At 60.9% G+C, this 19,084-nt stretch overlaps 2 protein-coding genes across 4 annotated transcripts; both read left to right on the forward strand.

Annotated features, from left to right (window-relative positions):
- Positions 1–156: 156 nt before the first annotated feature.
- LOC111150187 (cardiotrophin like cytokine factor 1) lies at positions 157–9,461 on the forward strand. 2 transcript variants are annotated; one of them, XM_022507587.1, is made up of 3 exons: positions 157–172; positions 6,236–6,402; positions 8,213–9,461. In XM_022507587.1, exons 1-3 carry the CDS (start codon positions 157–159, stop codon positions 8,705–8,707), a joined length of 678 nt encoding a protein of 225 aa, XP_022363295.1. In that variant the 3' UTR covers positions 8,708–9,461. The 2 variants fall into 2 exon arrangements, with proteins under 2 accessions (XP_022363295.1, XP_022363296.1); XM_022507588.1 differs by lacking the exon at positions 157–172 and having other exon boundaries at positions 6,126–6,402.
- Positions 9,462–16,716: 7,255 nt separating this feature from the next.
- On the forward strand, positions 16,717–18,509 carry LOC111149645 (DNA polymerase delta 4, accessory subunit). 2 transcript variants are annotated; one of them, XM_022506842.1, is made up of 4 exons: positions 16,717–17,005; positions 17,232–17,321; positions 17,540–17,651; positions 18,019–18,509. In XM_022506842.1, exons 1-4 carry the CDS (start codon positions 16,909–16,911, stop codon positions 18,041–18,043), a joined length of 324 nt encoding a protein of 107 aa, XP_022362550.1. In that variant the 5' UTR covers positions 16,717–16,908; the 3' UTR covers positions 18,044–18,509. The 2 variants fall into 2 exon arrangements, with proteins under 2 accessions (XP_022362550.1, XP_022362551.1); XM_022506843.1 differs by lacking the exon at positions 17,540–17,651 and having other exon boundaries at positions 16,736–17,005.
- The last annotated feature ends 575 nt before the right edge of the window (positions 18,510–19,084 follow it).

The following is a 19,084-nucleotide window of genomic DNA, read 5'->3' on the forward strand; positions in this document are numbered from 1 at the left end:
AAAAAAAAAAAAAAAAATCCGAAACCGAGCGAAAAAAACCTGCGAGTGGGCCTGGCGGATGGGATTATTAAAGCTTCGCCGGAGCCGCGGCTCGCCCTCCCACTCCGCCAGCCTCCGGGAGAGGAGCCGCGCCCGGCCGGCCCGGCCCCCAGCCCCATGGACCTCCGAGCAGGTAGGAGCCCGGCGTCCGAGGCCCCGGCCCCCGCCCCCGCCGGGGAGCCGCGAGATCCGGTTCCCGTGCCTCCCCCGGGAGCCCCGAGCCGGGGCTGGGCTGGGGAGCCGAGAGCCACCCCCGCCAGCAGGGCTCGGGCCGGGGGAGGCACGGCCGGGCGCCCTCGAGAGGGGCCGGGCGGGGACGCGGCATTCCTCAAGTCCGCTCGGCGGGGCCAGGAGGTGGCCGGGAGCGCGGCGGGAAGCCCGCGCGACCCGCCGGCCGGGGGAAGCCGGCATCCTGGAGCCCCTGCGGGACGGGGTCCCGGGGATCCCCGCGGAAAGAGCCCCTCGTGAAAGTCGGGGAGAGCGAGTCCGAGGCGGGGAGCGGGCTTGCGGGAGGGGGACGCGGCGCGCGGGGAGGAGGGGGCCCGGGAGGAAGAGGGGAGAAGGGCGGGGAGCCCGAGGCCGGGCCGGCGGGAGGCGAGGGGGAGGCCGACACCTCGGGCCCGCCGCGCTCCCTCCCCGGCCCGCCGGGAGGGGAGGGCGGGAAGGAGGGCGGGCGAGAGGAGAGGAGGGCGGAGGGCAGAGCCGAGCCTGGCTGGGCCGGGCCGGGCCGGGCTGCGGGACCCGCGGCTTCCTCGCTGCGCGCCGCGCGGCCGGAGCCCACCATGCTGCCCGCGGCCGGGGAGCCGGCGGCAGGTAGGGGCCGGGCGGCGGGGCGGGCGGCAGCGGCAGCGAGTCCCCGGTCCCGCCCGCCGTGGCCTGGGAGTGATTAGTGCGGGGGACGGGCGCAGCTCGGCCGGACCCGGCGGGAGAAAGTCCGTCACCGGCCGGGCAGCGGCGGCAGCGGCCGCTCGGCCCCGGCGGCCCGCAGCAGGGCGGGCGGGCCGAGCGGGGAGCCGACGCGCGGGAAAGGGCAGCGGCCCGCCGGAGCCCCGAGCCCCGCGCCCCCGGACCCCGCCCCCGCCCCCGCCGCCGGGAAGGGAGCGACCGGGCGGGAGCGGGCCGGGGGCGGGGCCGGGGGCGCCGAGGCCACACAGGGGGAAGGCGCCGCCGCCGCCGCGGGGAGGGGGCCGGGAGCGAGAGGTCACCGCCGGGGGGGAGGGCCAGCGCGCGGCCGCCGCCGCCGCCAAGTTCTCCGGCCGAGCCCCTGGAGGGAGACCCCAGGTCCCTCGGGCCTCGCCAGAGCCCCCTCATCTCTACCCTCCCCACCTTCCTTCCCAGTGACTCCACACTGCGCTCCAGAAGCCCCCACCCCCACAGACTCCCCACTCCCACGGGACCCCGTCCCAGTTTCCCCCAGCGCCCGGCCAGGCCTTACCGGCTGAGGTAGGAGGGAGCTGCCAGGAGGGGTGGGGAGGCTGGAGGTCCCCAGCCTTGGAGACAGGCTGTGGGTGAGGGCGCTGGACGCACACCTCTGTCGGGCACTCTCTGACCCTGACCTTGAGCCTGAGGGACTGACACCTCCGGGCTTTCACAACCCCCACAGACCTCGTTTCCGGCTCTGAGCACCCGCTGCCCCTCCCTCGGGACACCAGGACACATTCCTGCGACAGACCAGATAGCACCCCCGACACACACGCACACGCGGTTTTCATCTGCTGACCTCACTGACCTGGAGCCACACTCTCAAGCGGGGGGTGGGGGGGGACGGGGACTGGTACCGGGCAAATGGCAGCAAGTGTCACCTAGCAGCCCTCGCATCCCCAGCCTCTCCTCCCGACCGGTGTAATGGCTCCCTCTCCCCTCCACAGAGCCCCGCACTCCTGCCCGGTTCACACTTGTGCACACTGCCGGGCCACACCAGCTACGGCTAGTGACTCTTCACATTCCTCTCCGCAATCCAGTCCCACCTGCCTATTCACACCCCTGCTCCTGCCCGCCCCTCCCACCCCTCTGAGTAACAACAGCCTTTCAAACTCACCCACACTCCTGGGACGGTTTCCTTCTCTTGGTCCCCCAGTCCGGCTCTCAGCGGACTGCCTGGCTGTACCCACCCCCACGCCCCCACTCAGGCCCCGCCGCCCCCGCTTGATCCTGCTCCCCCTGGGGACACCCGGGGACCTCTTGCAGCACCGTCCAGAGCCCTCTCACTGTGACAGCTCTACTCCTGTATCCACGCTGCCTTCCCAAGGCCCGGTGGCTGGCCCACCTGTCTGCTTCTTGCCCTGGGCCTCAGTTTCTTCTTCTGTCATTGAGGTTGGAGGAGAAGGGCAGGGAGGATGCTGCTGAAGGGGACAGCAGACATGGGGCCCCACGTGGCTTTGCTCAGCGACTTAAGTGTGCACAGCGCAGCCCTCGCGAGAGCCCAGTCATCTGGTGGGTTGGTGGCAAATCTCGGGGATCCTGATTTCTGGGCCTATGTGGACTCGCCCCCTAAGCACTTCTCAGTGACCTGGGGCAGAGGGAACCAAGGAGAGGATGGAAGGGAGAAGAACCAGGGGAAGGCAGCGCCCCCCAGAGGACAAGGCAAGGTGGGGTGCTTCTGGGGGCCTCTCCCTGAGGAGGCTGGTCAGGAGGAGCCCCCGAGGGCCATGTCCTAGAGTTCAGTGCCCGGATCTCACACTGCACTGGACACGACACCCTTTAAACCACTCCTTCCCCCAATTCCCCTCAACAGATCCCTCCAAGGTCACTGTGGAAGCTGGTCCAGAGCTGGCCTAAGGGCAGAGCCTTTCCGGCTGGCTCCCACATTTTTCAGCACCTCTGGAGCTCTGCGATGCCTCCCCAGCTCCTACATTTTCGGCTCTTAGCTCTTAAGCAGCCATCCCAGGTGCAGAGTCTCCTGGCTGATTTGTCCTACCCACCCTGGCCGCCCGGGGCCCATCTGCCCCACTGAGCCCCCCACCCTCGCTGAATGAGGTCAGCCTGGAGGACACAGGCCAGGGAGCAAGGGGCAGCTGGCTAGAGACATGCGTACCGGGCTCTGCCTGCCTGTGCAGCCGTGTCAGGGTGGCCGTGCGCTTGCGTGGGCTGAGTATGTGTGTGTGTTCATGAGGGGGGCCTAGGTTCCCAGGGCCCAGGGATCTGGATGGAATTAGGGGCCGCCCAGGAGGGGGCCAGGATGGGGGGTGGGGGGCTCCAGCAGGAAACGTGAGCTGCACTCATTAGCCCCTCACGTGCTCTGCCGGATTTATAAACACAGGGGAAGACGGGATGTAAACAATCAGTGGGCAGCAGCCAGAGGCAGAGCTGGGACGGGGGCTGGGCTAGGGGCCAGGACAGGGGGAGGGGGCCCAGGACCCAGCCCCCAGTGGCCAGGTCCACCTGCACACCGCGCGCCTGGCGAGAAGGACGGAAGAGGGCTCCGGGATGCCCACCCAGTTCTCCCTCCCAGGGATGCAGGCTAGCTGCCCCAGGTCCCACGGCTCACAACTAAACCACAGGTGTTCTGTGCCCCAGATGGCTCTCCGTTTGCTGCCTGAGATATGGGGACATCTTGCCCAGAGCAGAAGCTGTTGTACTAGAGAGGAGAGCCCTGTCCCCTTTCACCTCTCCGAGCCTCTCCTCCCTCTAGGCACCTGAGACTCCTTCCTTCTTTCTGGCTCTCTCCATGGGTCGGTCAGTCAGTCCGATCCTGCTGCTCCTTCCCCTGCCCCCACCCCCCAGCCTGCAGTGACACAGTTACCTCAGAACTGAAATATTCCTGGAAACACCGGCCTCGTCTGGTTAATTTCATGAGCCGTTTTTCTGCCCAGATGACTTAGCTCTTGTTTATCCAAAGGCTTCTCCCCCTGTTGTCCCTGTGCAGGGAGCCAGTCCTCCCCAGGGATGTCCCACAGGGCCCAGAAGGGGAGAGGAAAACAAGGCCCAGAGTTGGGGTCCTGACCCTGTGATCCTTCCCCCACCCCCTCCATGGCATAAGAACTCTGGCCAGAAGGGCTGTCCCAAGCAGTGTGGGGGACAGAGGTGAGCCCAGCTCCCAATCCGGGTTTCAGCTGGGATCCTCAGCATTGCCGCTAACTCAAGGCTGGAAGGGCCACTGCCCACCTCGGCAGGTATCCAACCTCTGAAACGAAACCCATCTTGTACCCCTAGAATCTTGGAGGTCACTCAACTAGATAATCCAGGCTGAGGGTAGCCCCAGGCTTTGTGCAGAGGAGGAAGGCCTAGAATTCTCTTGGGATGTGAGGCATGATGAATGGAGCTAATAAGCTTGGAAAGGCAGAATGAGGGAAGGAGCACCAGGAGGGAAGCCACGGGCTGCAGATGGGGACAAGGACAGGCGGCTAGTCATGCGCCTGATACTGCTCTCTGTCTACACACACGCACGCACGCTCTCAAACCAAGAGGCCCTCATTCCCAGGGGCAGGGTCTCAAACCCGTGCTCTCCCCCACCCTGCCCACTCCCATGCTCTATCCATGAAGTCCCCAGCCAAGCATCTGGAAGAGTAAGGACTGACGGGCAGGGCCACTGCAGAAGTCCCCACCTGACCCTTACACCCTTGTCAGAGACATTCTATACAGTCTGAGTCTTAAACCCTCTCTAAAACTCTGACCCAGCATTACAGCTCACTCCAGACTCCCCCTAACTCTAAGTACAGTCAAACTGTCAAACGCGTATCCAACTCATTTCTGACTGTCGCAGCAACAACATATGTCATCGTGAAATTCTGCAGAAAATAGAAAGCAGAAGAAACTACTCATGATCTCACAGTTACCCAAGCTTAAAACCCTCACCCGGCCTCTCTTCGTGATGCGCCATGTGTAACCCCAGCCGACGTCTGAATGAACACATTCACAGACCTTGGCCCCAGCGAACCCTGAGCCTGTCCAAACCTAACCACATCCCCCAGCCGGACTCAAACCTCAACCACACTCAGTCAGCCAAATCCCAGTAAACTAACCTGAAACTTTAAAAGTAACCCAGTCCTTAAACCTAACCTAGCCCAATGCCAATTATAGTCTAACCCTAATCGCCTTTACCCAGTCCCCATGCCCACGGGATCCTGGCCTCGTTCTCTTCACCATGGACCTCACCTAAAAGCTGGGAAAATCGTGTCTTCTGCTGCTTATGTCTGTCCTCACAGACCTTGACCCCCTGGGCTCAAGACCCCTGGAACCTCAAGATGTCCAGACTCTTCAGCACGGTTGGCTGACGAAGCAAACCCAACAAATACAGCATATTCCCTCCCTCCTCCCTTTCCGATCCCCACCCCTCCCCTCTTCACTGCAGGCTCATCAAAGGACCCCATTCAGGGGGCGCCTGGGTGGCTCTGCCCGTTAAGCATCCAACTCTTGATTTTGGCTCAGGTCATGATGTTGGGGTCCTGGATGGAGCCCCCAGTCAGGCTCCACGCTTAGTGGGGGCGTCTGCTTCCCCTCTCCCTCTGCCCCTACCCCGCATGTGCACACATCTCTCTCTCTCTCTCTCTCTCTCTCTCTGAAATAAATAAATAAATCTTCAAAAACAAACAACAAACTCATTCAGGTCAAACTCTTCCCCATCCAACCTCCTATATAAGTACGGGGCAGACCTGGGCCCTGCGTCAGTCCAAACCCAGGAATCCACTAGAACGTACCCCCAGCTACAGGAGCCAGCCCTGTGTCCTTCAGCCTGCCGTTGGTGATCTAACCTTGCCCCTTGCCTCCTATGGCTGGGCTTGGTCTTCTCTCGGGGCAGCCTCTCTCGGGCCCTTCTCAGGACTGACTGCCCCGGGCTGACAGTGGGCACACGTGCTGTTCCCCACCCCCTCAGCTCCAGTGGGATGGGGAGGCTGGGAGAGGAGGCTGAACCCAGGAACACTGGTTCACAGACCCTAGGCCTGGCCCCGTCCCTCCGTGTACGCATACACACGTGTCGGCATAGATACGGCGAGCCTTAGCTGACACGCCAGTATACTGGGAGATACACACACACACAGTGGCCAAGTCTTGGTCCTCGTTCACATACATGCCTCTGTGCACACACACCCTGGCCAGGAGCGCTCCCCTACTCCATGCCCCCTGCCTCCCATCTGAGGGCCCACCCTCCCCACCCCCCTCCAAGCCCAAGGTGGGGACACACACCTGAGGGCCTGCCAGCCGTGTCTTCCACTGGGCCTGGGCCTGCGCTCACGCTTCATGCCCCTCCTGTCCACAGGGGACTCGTGGGGGCTGCTAGCTTGCCTGTGCACTGTGCTCTGGCACCTCCCCGCAGTGCCGGCCCTCAATCGCACAGGGGACCCGGGGCCTGGTCCCTCCATCCAGAAAACCTATGACCTCACCCGCTACCTGGAGCACCAACTCCGCAGCTTGGCTGGGACCTACGTGAGTACCGGGGTGACTGCGGGGTGTGGGAGTCGGTGGAAGAGAGACAGAACGGTGGAGGGGTCCCAGTGAGCAGCAACGACCAGGGGGCCCTTTGGTTCCAAACGGTCCCCATGTCTGGCCTATCTCCTGCCCTTCCCTCTTAGGTGCCCCCCTCTTCCCCATCCCTGGCCCCAGGACTAGGCATGTGGGCAGGCCTCGCACCCGCCTTGGCCCATTGCCCCACTGGCTGCCCGCCCAGCCGCCCGCCTCCCCCTGGGGGCCGGGGAAGTCTCTTCTGTTTACACCGTGTTGTGGTGTCTCTTGCACGGGCGGGGCTGGGTGGGGATGGAGGGGCCCCACCTCCCATGCCTGTGTTCCAGCTCGCCTCTGCCCCAGACCTGGGGCCCTGCTGCTCTGGACCCATGGGCCTCCCTTCTGTCTGCCTCTCCCATCCTAGCTGGGCCTCCTAGGGGGGACTTGGGGGAAGGGGGCTGAGGGGAAGCCAGGCCAGTAGTGGCAGGAGATTCGGGGTGTGGATGGAAGTTGTACCATAAGGATTTGGGGGCAGTCCAGAGGTGTTCCGAGAGCCCAGGAGAGAAGGGAAGAGGGTCAGAGTTGCCGAGGACCATGGGGAACCAGCCCCCTCTTCCCGTGTTCCTCTTCCACATCCCAGACCCTACTCTGGAGCCAGGGAAGGAAAGGGGAGGAGGGTGGTGGGGGAGCTGGCTCCAGCCCCAGGATACACCGAGGAAATTAGTTTGTCTCTGTGCTTGTCAGCGTGTGAACCTCCCCCTGGGCCCTTGCCTATCCCAGGCCTCGCCCCTCTCTGCTCCCTTTCTCTCTGGCGTCCCCCTCAGCCCTTTCCCTGGGCCCCAGGCCTCTCCCTTGAGGGTTGGCAAAGCTGTGTCCTCGTCCCTAGCCTGCCTCCTGTACCCTTCCTCCAGCCGAACTCTTGAGACTGCCTCAGTTTCTTCCTTCTGCAGCCCTGCTCCTGGGAGCCCTGTCTTGGGGGACTTAGAGCTTCATGAGTACCGTCTATCCCTGGCCCTTCTGCTGGTGGGACCAGGCATGTCGGGAGGCAAATGGAGCTCTGATTCCCACGGGCCCCTCTGCCTTCCCACCCGTTCCTCCCTCCCCTGGCCAAAAACCTTTGCTTGACTCTGCTACCCCCTCTAGTTCCCGACCCTTTTTCTCTCCTGGCTTTCCCTGCCAAATTTCTCGAAGGAGTGGTCTACACCCTCTGCCTCCGCTTCCTCTCCACCCACTCACTCCTTAACCCCCTGCAATCTGGCCTCCAGGCCACTGAAGCGGCTCTCTCCAAGGTCGTCAGGCACCTCCTCCTGGCCGAACCCAACAGAATTTTCTAGGGCTCATTCTCCTTGATCTCTGTTTTGCAGCCACACTGTCAAGCTCTGCTGCCTTCTGAACTCTTCTTGGCTCTACACTCTTCTGGTCCACCTTCCACCTCTGCGGCCTGGCCTCCTGTGTCCTCCTGGCTCCTCTTCCTCTCTGCCCTGCCCCGCGGGGGGCCCGCTCCCAAGGCTTTGCACACACAGCCCATCAGCACACCCTCCCTGAGTAGCTCCTGCAAGGTTTTCTCTTTCTACACCTCTTCGTGGGAGAGTTCATCACCCCCACTGCCTCAGCTGTCACCTCCACGCAAATGACACCCCCGGAGAAGCTTGGGGAGGCCCCCGAGGAGAGAGGGGCCTGGTATGCAGGCGAGTGTCTGGGGACCCAGGACACAGCGGCTCTGGGGGCAGGTATCTCCTGGTGGCCGCTGGCTGCTCGGCCCTCCTTCTTCCCCATCGCCCTCTCCTTTTCACAGCTGAACTACCTGGGCCCCCCCTTCAACGAGCCTGACTTCAACCCGCCTCGCCTGGGGGCAGAGACCCTGCCCAGGGCCACCGTCAACCTGGACGTGTGGCGGAGCCTCAACGACAAACTGCGGCTGACCCAGAACTATGAGGCCTACAGCCACCTGCTGTGCTACCTGCGGGGCCTCAACCGCCAGGCCGCCACGGCCGAGCTGCGCCGCAGCCTGGCCCACTTCTGCACCAGCCTCCAGGGCCTGCTGGGCAGCATCGCGGGCGTCATGGCGGCCCTGGGCTACCCACTGCCCCAGCCTCTGCCGGGCACTGAGCCCACCTGGGCCCCTGGCCCTGCCCACAGCGACTTCCTCCAGAAGATGGACGACTTCTGGCTGCTAAAGGAGCTGCAGACCTGGCTGTGGCGTTCGGCCAAGGACTTCAACAGGCTCAAGAAGAAGATGCAGCCTCCTGCAGCGGCAGTCACCCTGCACCTGGAGGCCCACGGCTTCTGACCTCTCACCTTCCCCACCTCCCCTCTCGCCTCCTCCTTTAAGCCCTGCTCCTGCTGGGGAAGGGAGAAACCTGTGCGCCAACCCTTGCTGAGCCAGGAGACAGAAGCCAGGAGGCTCTGGCCCTCTCCGGACTTGGAAGGGGGTGCGATGCAGTAAGGCCTGTCCCCTCCCGCTTCCCAAAGTCGTGCAGGTCTGGGGAAGAGGCCCAAGAGCTCCTGTCCAGTTACCACAGGAAGGAGTGCTCACCGGGCCGAAGGGGTGCCAGCTGGTGCAAAGGCTCTCACAGCTTCCTGTGACCTGCCCAGCACTCCCCGGTGCCACACGGCCCCTCTCAAGTGGCACTTCCGGGAAGCGTGCCTGTAGGACGGGGAGGGGGGCCATCGCAGCCCCCGTGTTTCTGGGGTGAAGCCCTCCGGCTGCCCCGCTCTTCTTCGATAGGTGTTGCTCCCCTATCCCCAAATAACTCGCTACACTCGATTCAGGAAGCGCACACAGTGGCAAGTCCAAACAGGGAGAAACAGGATTTAAAGGTGGAAGAGGCAGGGTCTGCATTGGAGGTCAGACTGAAAGCATAGGGCCAGGGACAGACCGGCCCCAGGGGTCACCAAGGCAGTTGGTGGCACAGGACGGCAGCCAAAAGGACCTTGCTTTGCATCTTGTCGCCGGCATCACGGTGCCTCCTCCCCACCCCCTTTCTGGGCTGGCTGTGGGTTGCCCAGGCTGGGGAAGGCAACCAGAGCCACCGGCGCAGGGTTCCCTGAAAGTTTACATTGCAGTAGCATTTGCAGGGTGGGGGGGGGGGCAGTTCCCCCCGGGCCCTGCCCCCAGCCTCACCCACTCATGACTCTAAGTTTGTTGTATTAATATTTATTTATTTGGAGATGTTATTTATTAGATGATATTTATTGCAAAATTTCTATTCTTGTATTAACGAATAAAATGCTTGCCCCAGGACTTCGTCTCTCGGCTTGGCCTTGCCCCTCCTGTCCTTCCCCTCCCAGGCTCCCGCGGGCCCACAGGCTCGGAGTCTGCCAGTCCACGGGTTGGCTCGGAGAGGCAAAGAGCTTGGGGAAGAGGCCCTGCCCAGTCCATAGGGAGGGTGTGTGCACAGCACATTGTGCCCCCTCTACCCACGGCGTGTCCTTTAGTCCTTCCAACATCTGGTCTCCCCCTCCCAGCCTTTGCTCAGCCCACCTCCCCTCTCAAGATTACTTTAAGGGTCTCAGAGGTCTGTCTGCCGGCAATGCTGTCCACCTGTCCCTCCGGTCAGCCTTGCGTAGTCAGCCCTCAGCTTTGCCAGTACCCCCACCTGTGACAACCCACTGGGGCCCCCAGCAGTGACCCTCACCTCAATACCCTTCCTCTCCTGGGGAGTGTGACTGACTGCGGCCAAGTCACGAGTCTCGGCTGTCACTCTACTCCTTTCTTCCCAGTGTAAGACAGCAGGTTGGGGGGAAAGAGGAAAACTCAGATTGGTCTGCAAGCAAATGGGGTAGGTACTACTCAAGGGATGACCTCAGCTCCAAGCCCAGCCTCTTAACCTCCTAGAGTGACTTTGGACAAATTACCTAAAGCTCTCTATTCTCCACTTTCCCCGTCTGTAAAATGGGGATGACGAAACAGCCTTCTAAGACTGAAGGCTGAGAGAAAGATAAAGGTGAGATGCCCGGCTGTGGTGGCAGGGATTAGTAAGCACAGGTGACTTGGGACAGATCAGCCTGCTGGGACACTCTGCAAAGAGCCTCCGGGGAGGTATAGAGGCTGACTGCTCCCAGGTGACACAGAAGTATTTTACCAGGAGATGGTGTCCTAAGCAAAGGAAGTAACATGATGGTGACATCAAGCCATCAATACTTTCAAGCCTGCCCATCATTATGCTAACCGGAGTAGGAACTCCAAGGGCAATCTGAGAGCTACCTTGGCTCCCGCTCTTACGCCCTTACGGAGCCTGTGATCCATCCGGGGAGGGAAGGGCAGCTTACCTGAAACCACCGCCAGGTGTGTGAGTGTAGACGCAGGAGCCACTGGACTTGTCTGTGGGCGAGGTGGCTTCTGCTGACGGTCCCAGGATCACCTGGCCCACGTGGGAGGGGACATGCCCCACAGAGGGGTCCAGGCTCTCCGGGCAGGGATATCTTCCCTGGCTCTCTCTAGATACCCCACAGGCCTACTTCCTGCCTAACGAGATAGGAAGGAGAGGGCATCTGGGCTGTCTCCGCGCTGGCGCAAAAGGAGTAGCAGCCCGTAAGGCAAGGCACCAAGCAAGCGGCTCTCCAGAAGACCCGAAGACGGGAGGCATATCCCACAGCCCTGTACTGCGAGCAGCTTGGGGGGCAGACTCCGCTTTCTCCATTTCTTTATCCCAGTGCAGGCGCAAGCCCAAAGAAGGTGTTCAATTAGTGTGCTGACCCAAACCACCCAGAAAAGGGGTCCTTTGCCCCAAATGCTAAAATCCAAGGCAGAATGTGCTTAGCTGCAGAAAGACCCAGATGAAATCCCAGGGGGTCCAAGGCAGGCGCCATGGCGTCCCTCTGCCAAGGGTGCTGGTTTGGAAGCCTTGCAGGGAAGCAAGGGTGTCTGCCGTCACCGCTGTTGTTCCAGGGCCCAACACACAGCAGGCGCTGCTGCTGGCTTCTCCAGGTAGGGTTTGGATAAGGGCAGAACAAGGGTCGGTTCGGTGTGTCTGTCTCCCTTTTAAGCACACAGCATCTCGAGGGCAGGTTCCACGATTTACTCGTCTTTGCATCCCTACAGCATTTTAGCATGATGCCTGCCCCGAACTAAAGTACTTGATGATTTAACATAAGCTGACTTGAAGAGTGTCAAGGCAACAGTGTATGAGAGTTAAGAGTTTTAGGGAGGCGGCCGATCGGCAGTGTCAGAGGCCCCCCCGAAGCACTGAGGGAAGAATTCGGGGGGAAACCCACTGAGAAATCAGGAAGTCACACGTGATCTTTGCAAGCGCAGTTGGGAGGCAGATGCCAAATTGTGAGATTAAAGGAGGTGGTGAGAAAGAAAAAGGGGTAAATGTAATTTTCCCTGGCATTTCGTGGCAAAAGGAATACCTAGGTGGGTAGCGGGAGCACAGAAGGTTTTCTGTAGGGTTGGCTGGTTTGCTGTTGTTTTCAAACAGATGAGATCTAAACATGAAATTGCTGTGGGAGGGGTGCAGCTGGAGAAGAATGCAGAAAGCATTAGGGAATGGAGTCAGGGACAAGCAGAGGAAAGGAATCAAAACGTTGCTGGGCAGCCCCATGGTGCTAGGTGGCACCAGTACCCGCATCTCTGTCATGGGCTGTGACATCCCCTAGCAAGCCAGAGATGGCCAGAGGCAAGCACAGAGAGGGGATGGGGTGATTCCCAAGGCCGAGGGCTGACAAAGCATGAACGGCAGAGAACTGAGGGTTGGTCTAGACCCCAGAAGGATAGGAACGGTGCTCTGGAGTGGCTGAGAGCCACAGCGCACACAGGGCTGGTAGCAGAGGCAAAGAAGGGAGGAGAGTGACCGGGAAAGGTGGGCAAGTGCTGGAGACGACTCCCATGGAAGGTGCAGAGGGAGCACCCCCGGCAGCAAGGTCAGGGAGCTGGACACAGAGGAGGGCCGAGCCAGAAAGGGCATTTCAGAGTTTGGATTCTTGAACTTCTCCCCCAAATAGCTCCCTACGGATAGTGTCGAGGTGTGAGTTCCCCTCCTTTGGGTTTTGGAGCTGTGGACCATGAGGCATGTAGCCCTTGGTAAATGACAAGTCAGCAGGCTTTCTTTCTATTAGAAATCTCAGCGTTGCCTCCGGCATCTGGAAGCGCACTTGCGGGAGAGGGTGTGCAGGGCCGGAGAGCTGTCTCTTGGGAGAGGCAAAGTCCGGGGCAGGGGTAGGAGCGGGTGCCTACAGAAGAGGTGGAGGGTGGCAGAAGGGTGGTGGCGTCTTGCCAGCTTCCTGCTTTTGCACCGACTGGCCCTGCACCCGAGGACTTGGGGCCCTCTCAGCATGTGAAGAGACACATTCAGGCGCTCATCTTGCCAGGGCCACCCCACATGGGGAAGGGCCAAGGGAGGCCCTTGTTCCCCTTAACCTACAGGGCAAGGGCCAGCCATCCAGGCCCCTGGCTGAGTGCTCTGATGGATGGCTGCCTCGAAGCTCCCCCTTCTTCTCTGGAACCACAACTGTTCCTGCCTTTGTCCCTGTAATTCTTGAGCTCCCTGACTCAGCCTGGTTCCCCAATTCCCAGCAGTAGACAAAGCCCTTGTCAGTGAGGTGGGGGTGGGGACGACGAGGGAGTAGCTGCGAACTGTAGGACCAGAGTTCCAGCCCTTTCTTTCTCCCAACCTTCAGGGTCTTTCAGCCTCCCGAGTTCAGAGGTCACCTCTAGGCCCCTCCCCAACTTGCCCAGATCTCTAAGGCCTGGCTGATGGGAAACTATCTAGGACCTTCCTTCCAGCTAGACAAAGTCTGACACCTGGTGGCCAAGGTGAGAAATGGCCAGAAGGATCCCTTTCAAATCTCCCCGGAGTCTCTCCAGGGCCAGGCTGGCCAAGGTGAAAGGGGAGGTGATGGGAACTTTGGAAGGGGTCGTTGGGACAAAGCAGAAGAGACAGCCAGTGGCAGAAAAACCCAGATGTGGGGCAACTTTTGCCTTAGATCAGGCTCCTGCCCCTTAAGCCCACTAGGCCAGAGACCCTGGAGCAGGAAGAGGTGGGCTGTCTGGGAGGGTCATGATGGACTAGGAGGAGCCGGCAGAAAGAATTTTGGCCCAGAGGGTGGGGAATGGGGCCCAGGGTGTGTGACTATGTGGGGGCTGGGGATATGAGTCTGGCTGCCCAGAATCTCCAGCTCAGGGTGGGTGGCAGGGCCTGAGGGCCTGAGGAAGGGGGGTGCCGGAGAAGGAAGGAGAGCAGGCTACGCCCCACAGCCTGCTGGGTCCCAGGCAACTGCTTCCTTTCCTCTACCTGCCCCCACCTTCCTAGCTCTAGCTGGCTCTCTCCACAAGCCCCAGTGTGAGCAGGGGAGGGGGAAGGGGCTCCCAGGGTGCCTGCGCAGTGCTGAGGCCCCCCAACCCTGCCACATTGTCTGAGCTAAGCCAGGCCTAATCTCCCTTTCCCTTGGAGCAGTAGGCAGTGGGCCTCAGCCCTCAGGAAGGTGCTGGGCTCCTGTTCCAGTTCTTTGCTCTTCTTTTTCTCTTGGCTTCTCCCAAGACTTTGATATTGACCTGAACAAGGCCCTTGAGTGTTCCCAGGCCGAGGTGCAAAGGTCAGTCCTGCTAGTCCCATCACCAACCTCTGGGGGTCAGAGCTGACACAGAAACAGGCTCCTGGGTCTCGGGAAGTTCCCGGAAGGAGGGAGAACTTAGCTCCCAACTCCGACCTCTGGCCTGGCCCTCCAGCATGACTGACTTGTGACAGACCCCACCACAGCAGTTTTGGGAATAGGCCAGGAGGCTGCCCGAGTCGGTACAGGGGTTCCAGGAAAAAAGGTGATCGGGGGCAGACAGGGTTAGAGGAGTGAAAAAGGAGAAGACCCGAGGACGGGCAGGCCAAGGTTCTAGTCTGGCTAGCACACCTGAGGGATCCAGATGACAAATCGGGGAAGGATGCCAATTAGCCAGGGATGGTTCCAGAACTCCTGGGTGCTAACGCCTTTGAGCCGGGGAGCTCAGTCCCACTACCGGCTGACTAGGACAGGAGGGCAACGCTGTCTGTCGAGAGTTCTCTTGACTCCAGGCCAGAAAGCCAGTCCTAGGCCGCCTGCCTGCGCTTGAGCTAACTGCCCTGATTCTTTCTCGGGGCTGGGGGAAGCTGAAGGCAGACTAGGTGAGAGAGGCCCGCAGGGCCTGGGCCCAGGCAGAGCTGGGGGCAGCTGGCAGGGATGGCCCAGAAAGTGCCCACAGAGCAGGTCAGGGCGCCAGAGGCGAGCAGGAAGGAGATCGGGCGGCAGTAGGAGCCACTGTGGCCGCCCAGCAGCACACCCCATTTCACGCTCCCTGGGCGGTGGCAGGGCCCCACGGCTATCAGCTTTCAGGGGTGGGAAGGACCAGGAATGAGGAGGGGTCTGCCCCACCCATGGCTTCCTACTCCCTCAGGGCTCTGTGGGCTCAGGAGTGAGGTGCCATGCACCTCTGGGACCGCCCTCCAGGGAGAGAGTGGTCAGCCCCGAGGAGCCTGGGCACCATCCCTTTGTAGAAGGCCTGGGGCCTGATAGGACCCCCGCACCTCAGCCCTTCCCAGGCCCGGGGGGACAGGGCCTCCCTGCTTTCCTCCCCAGTGCAACAGGGCCCCCGTCTCCCTCAGTATGGGCCCCACTTAGTCCAAGAGGCAGATGGGGGATTAGGCCAGGCCCAGCCCAGAAAATAAAGCAGGGAAGGGCCCTCCAGCGCTGTGCAGTTCTGTCACGAGCTCTGACTCCCACTCAGCCCTCCTCAGGGAAGGGGCTGGGGAGAGCCAGGCAGCAGGCCCCTGCGGACACGGCTGCTCTGGTGCCTCCCCTCCGGTGGTCTACACTCCAGAGCATTTTCCTCTCTCATGCCCACCTTACTCCAAACGCAGAGCACCTGGGGTGCAGAGCAGCGGAGTGGGGGGGGGAGGCAGAAGCATCTGGGCAGTACCTTGTCCTCCTGGAAGAACTGGATGGGAGCTCTGAAGGGCAGTTAGAGCTGGGATGGTCCCTGTGCTGATTCCCAGACTCCCACTGACCAGCACTTTTGCTTGCTGCCAGGAAGTTGGTGAGGGGGAGGCGGGTAAAGGGGTGACTCAGCGATGACAGGAGCCCAAGGGACAAAGGTCATGGGTGGAGAATTGAGAGACACTGTTTACAGCAGCCCGCCTCCTCCAGGAGGTCTTCTAGTGCTGAGCTGGCCCCGAGGACAACTCCTCTCTGACCCACCCTTCTACTCCCCTTTCCTGTTTGTTAGGAATTTTGTCCTTGCACTGACAACTTGGGTGTCCAGTGTGCCTACCCCATTAGCCTCTGAGCTCCTGGGTGGGGGAGGGCACAGTGAAACTGTGGTTTAACTGGGGCCCCACAATGGCTGGGACCATCAGCACTTCCTACTTTGAAAAACCATTTTATGAGGCACCTGGCTGACTCAGCCGGTGGAGCACACGACTCTTGGTCTTGGGGTGGTGAGCCCAAGACCCACGTTGGGGGTAGAGATTACTTAAAAAAAAAAAAAAAAAAAACCAGAAGCATTTTACATCTATTTTAGTTGAGTGAAATGTGGGAAAGTGCTGAGAACAGTACTTGGCACACCGTAAGTGCCATAGAAGTGTTTAGTTTATCGCTGGTATTTTCTGCTCATACTGTCGCATTAGTGACACTGGGCAGATTTTACTGATAAAGACCTGGGGATACAAACACTTTGGCCCTCCGCTCACTGTGGAATCTTCCTGACTAGTAGGGTAGGCATGGGCAGGCTACAGGACCCCCAGAGAGTCGACAAGGCCAACGCTTGCCTAGACTAAGAGCAGGCAGGGTCTTTGGGCACAGACTGTGAGAAAGGAGCTTTGGAACCCATGGGCTTCTCCTTCCAGTCTCCTGGGGCTGGCGGGGGTGGGGTGGGAGCAGGGAAGGGGGCTGGATTAGTCCAAACGCTCTTCGGACCTCCAGACCTGCCCCCATAAGGCTCTGCGGGACAAGGGGTGGGAGTGGAGGCTCCAGCTGGACTCTGGGGAGTTACCAACCGGCCACGGGGATTACTGAGGCTGAAAAGAACATTTGCCTAGGAAGGGAAAACGGGAAGTGAGAGGCTGAGGATAACGCTCTATAAGTCCCCCGGGACCCACTGCAGACCAATGGGGAGGAGGGGGGTAGGGGGAGGTGGTGCAGTCTGGGGCATCTTGACAGGTCCCCCACCCCAGCCTCACCCCTTCTCCCCAGAACACAGCTGCAGCAGCTTCTCCGCCCCCTCTGCCTTCGCCGCCTGCCATTGGCTGGAGTCGGGCCCCGCCCCATGGAGGCGGCCAACCATTGGTCTAGGTCTTTGATGTTTGTGCGCTTGTGGGGGTGGGGGACAGGCGTCATTCCCTGGAACCCGCGGACTTCCTCTCTGCTTGTCTGGGTCACCCTGTCTGCCTGTCGCTGGCCCCAGGCTCGCTCTCTGGCCCCAGCCCTCTTCTCTCTCTCTCTCAGCAGCTGTCTCTCTCGTGCCCGCTGGCCTGTCTCTCTCCTTCCCCGCAGTCGCCTCCTTCTCTGCCTGCCTGGGTGGCCGCCATGGGCCGGAAGCGGCTCATCACTGACTCCTACCCTGTAGTGAAGAGGAGGGAGGGCCCCGTTGGGCACAGCAAGGGGGAGCTGGCACCAGAGCTAGGTCTCTTATGTGTGTGGGGGGGCGGGAGCAGTGGAGGCGCCGAGGGGCATGAGAGGACGCGGGCGGACGTGGGCAATGGAAGAGGAAGTGAAGTATGTTGTCTACTTCCTACTCCAGGCCTGGCAGTGGCCGGCAGAGGAAAAGGGGTGGTGAGGGCCGGGGAGCAGTGGGGCTGCTGTGAGGTGAGGGGCAGGGGACTGGCCTGAGGAGCCGCATGTCATTGCAGGGGAAGAGCCCCAGCCCCCAAGCGTGGATGAAGCAGAGCTGGAGCTGCTGAGGCAGTTCGATCTCGCCTGGCAGTATGGGCCCTGCACAGGTGAGAACCCTCTCTGGCCCCAGGAACACATCCTGGGGACAGTCCTGTCACCCGCACGTCCCCGAGGCAACCCAAGCCCCTGCCTGACCCTCTCGGCCACTGTCTCCTGAAACTAGGGGGCATGGAGGTTCCGACACACCCCTCCACACACACTGTCTAGCCTGAACTCTTCCCCACTGCCCTGAGGTGCCAGAGTCGTCTTCTTCCCACCCTGGCAGGGATCACACGGCTGCAGCGCTGGCATCGGGCGGAGCAGATGGGCTTGGAGCCGCCCCCAGAAGTGCGTCAGGTGCTACAGACCCACCCTGGAGATCCCCGATTCCAGTTCAGGTCAGAGACAGGCCAGGGAGGGCTCGCAGGGGAGCCAAGGTTTCCATCAGGCACCACCGGCCTGCTGGCCCCTGGGGTGGGGGCTGCCCTGGCCTGGGGAAGAAATGGATGCAGGCTTTGGGGCCTTGCTAAACAGGCAAGAAGTTTCTCTAAGTTGCCTGGCTCAGGAAGGCCAAAGATTGCTTTAATAATCCCTACCGCTGAGCTAATGGTGGGGTGCACACAGGGCCCTAGGGACTATGTATTTAGGACAGAGGGGTTGACCAATGACTATAGACCATGGCCAAGAATTGGGGCTGGTGAAATCCGACCAAGGACTTAATTGACTCTCTGGCTCCTCCCTTCCTCCCCCCCCCCCTTTGTACAGCCTCTGGCATCTCTATCCCCTTTGAGGCACCACCTAAGACCTCCTGCCCGCTCTCCCAGAGCCTCAAGACACAAGTGACAGGCAGTTGGTGCCCCCTTGACTCAGTTCTGCTGTGAAGAACCTTTAGCAGGAAAGAGCCTCATAGAGAAAAGAGGCTGAATCTGGAGGTCTCGGAGGCTCAGGCCTCCATCTAACCAGCAGGCTCCTGGAGCCGCCTCTGAGAGCCAACTCAGCTGAAGCCTGCACTTCCTACAGGGAGAGTGGTCTTGAGGACAAGGACCTGGCCATGGCCTTTCAGATGCCTGCTACACTCCTCCCTGACCACAAATCCTGTGGTCCTGGGAATAGTGTGGCAAATAGGCGCAGCCCTGGACACAGACAGGATGGAAGGCAAAGATGCACTCCCCACCTAAGGCTGGGAATCTGAGGGCAGAACTGGCAAGGGGTTCACTAATGCTTATCAATAAAGAACACTGAGTCTGGAAGCCTGACCTTCAGTCCCTTAATGTGGCCCTGCGTGGGCTGGCAGTAGCCAGCAAGTTGATAGGTGAGAGAGAACCAGCGCTCCGCCTTCCCTCCGCGGCCCAACCCTACACCTGGGACGGAAGAAAGACGCCTTACTAGACCCTGGGACGAGACCTCATTAGAGCCGATCAGCCTCTGGCGCCTCCTGGTGGTCTACGGGGAAACTACTCTTTAACCAACTGCAGGGACCAGCCAGAGAAAACCTCCTGACAGGGCCACCCAGCCTGCCCAGTGTGGCCCACCTCACAAAAATGGGTCCTTTGTCAGAGGAGGATCCACACAAGCCTTATAAAGTCCAGACCTACACATTCCCGGAAAGCACCTCTGCTTCCCACATCGAGGCCACCTGGATCCGAAGCAGCATTGAGGAGGTCCTGCTCCGAGATGGCCATCATCCGACCGGCTCTGGTGGGGACTGGGTGGGGCCGAAACAATGATTAGGGGACCCTGGGATGGTCTGACATGGAGAATGGAGTCAGTGCTCCTCACCCTGTGTTTCTGTGCCAGCCCTCCATCCCGAGCAGACAGAGACAGCACCACT

The sequence above is a fragment of the Enhydra lutris genome, unplaced genomic scaffold (assembly GCF_002288905.1).
Source record: "Enhydra lutris kenyoni isolate GAN:26980312 unplaced genomic scaffold, ASM228890v2 scaffoldscaffold22, whole genome shotgun sequence".
NCBI lineage: Eukaryota > Metazoa > Chordata > Mammalia > Carnivora > Mustelidae > Enhydra > Enhydra lutris.

Bases quoted from the DNA above. Each gene is read 5' to 3' on its own strand.
- LOC111150187 (XM_022507588.1), top strand. From the start codon at position 6,217: ATGCCCCTCCTGTCCACAGGGGACTCGTGGGGGCTGCTAGCTTGCCTG. The intron at 6,403-8,212 runs GTGAGTACCGGG...TCCTTTTCACAG, and splicing joins GCAGCTTGGCTGGGACCTAC to CTGAACTACCTGGGCCCCCC.
- LOC111149645 (XM_022506842.1), top strand. From the start codon at position 16,909: ATGGGCCGGAAGCGGCTCATCACTGACTCCTACCCTGTAGTGAAGAGG. The intron at 17,006-17,231 runs GTCTCTTATGTG...ATGTCATTGCAG, and splicing joins GGAGCTGGCACCAGAGCTAG to GGGAAGAGCCCCAGCCCCCA. The intron at 17,652-18,018 runs GTCAGAGACAGG...CCCTTTGTACAG, and splicing joins GATCCCCGATTCCAGTTCAG to CCTCTGGCATCTCTATCCCC.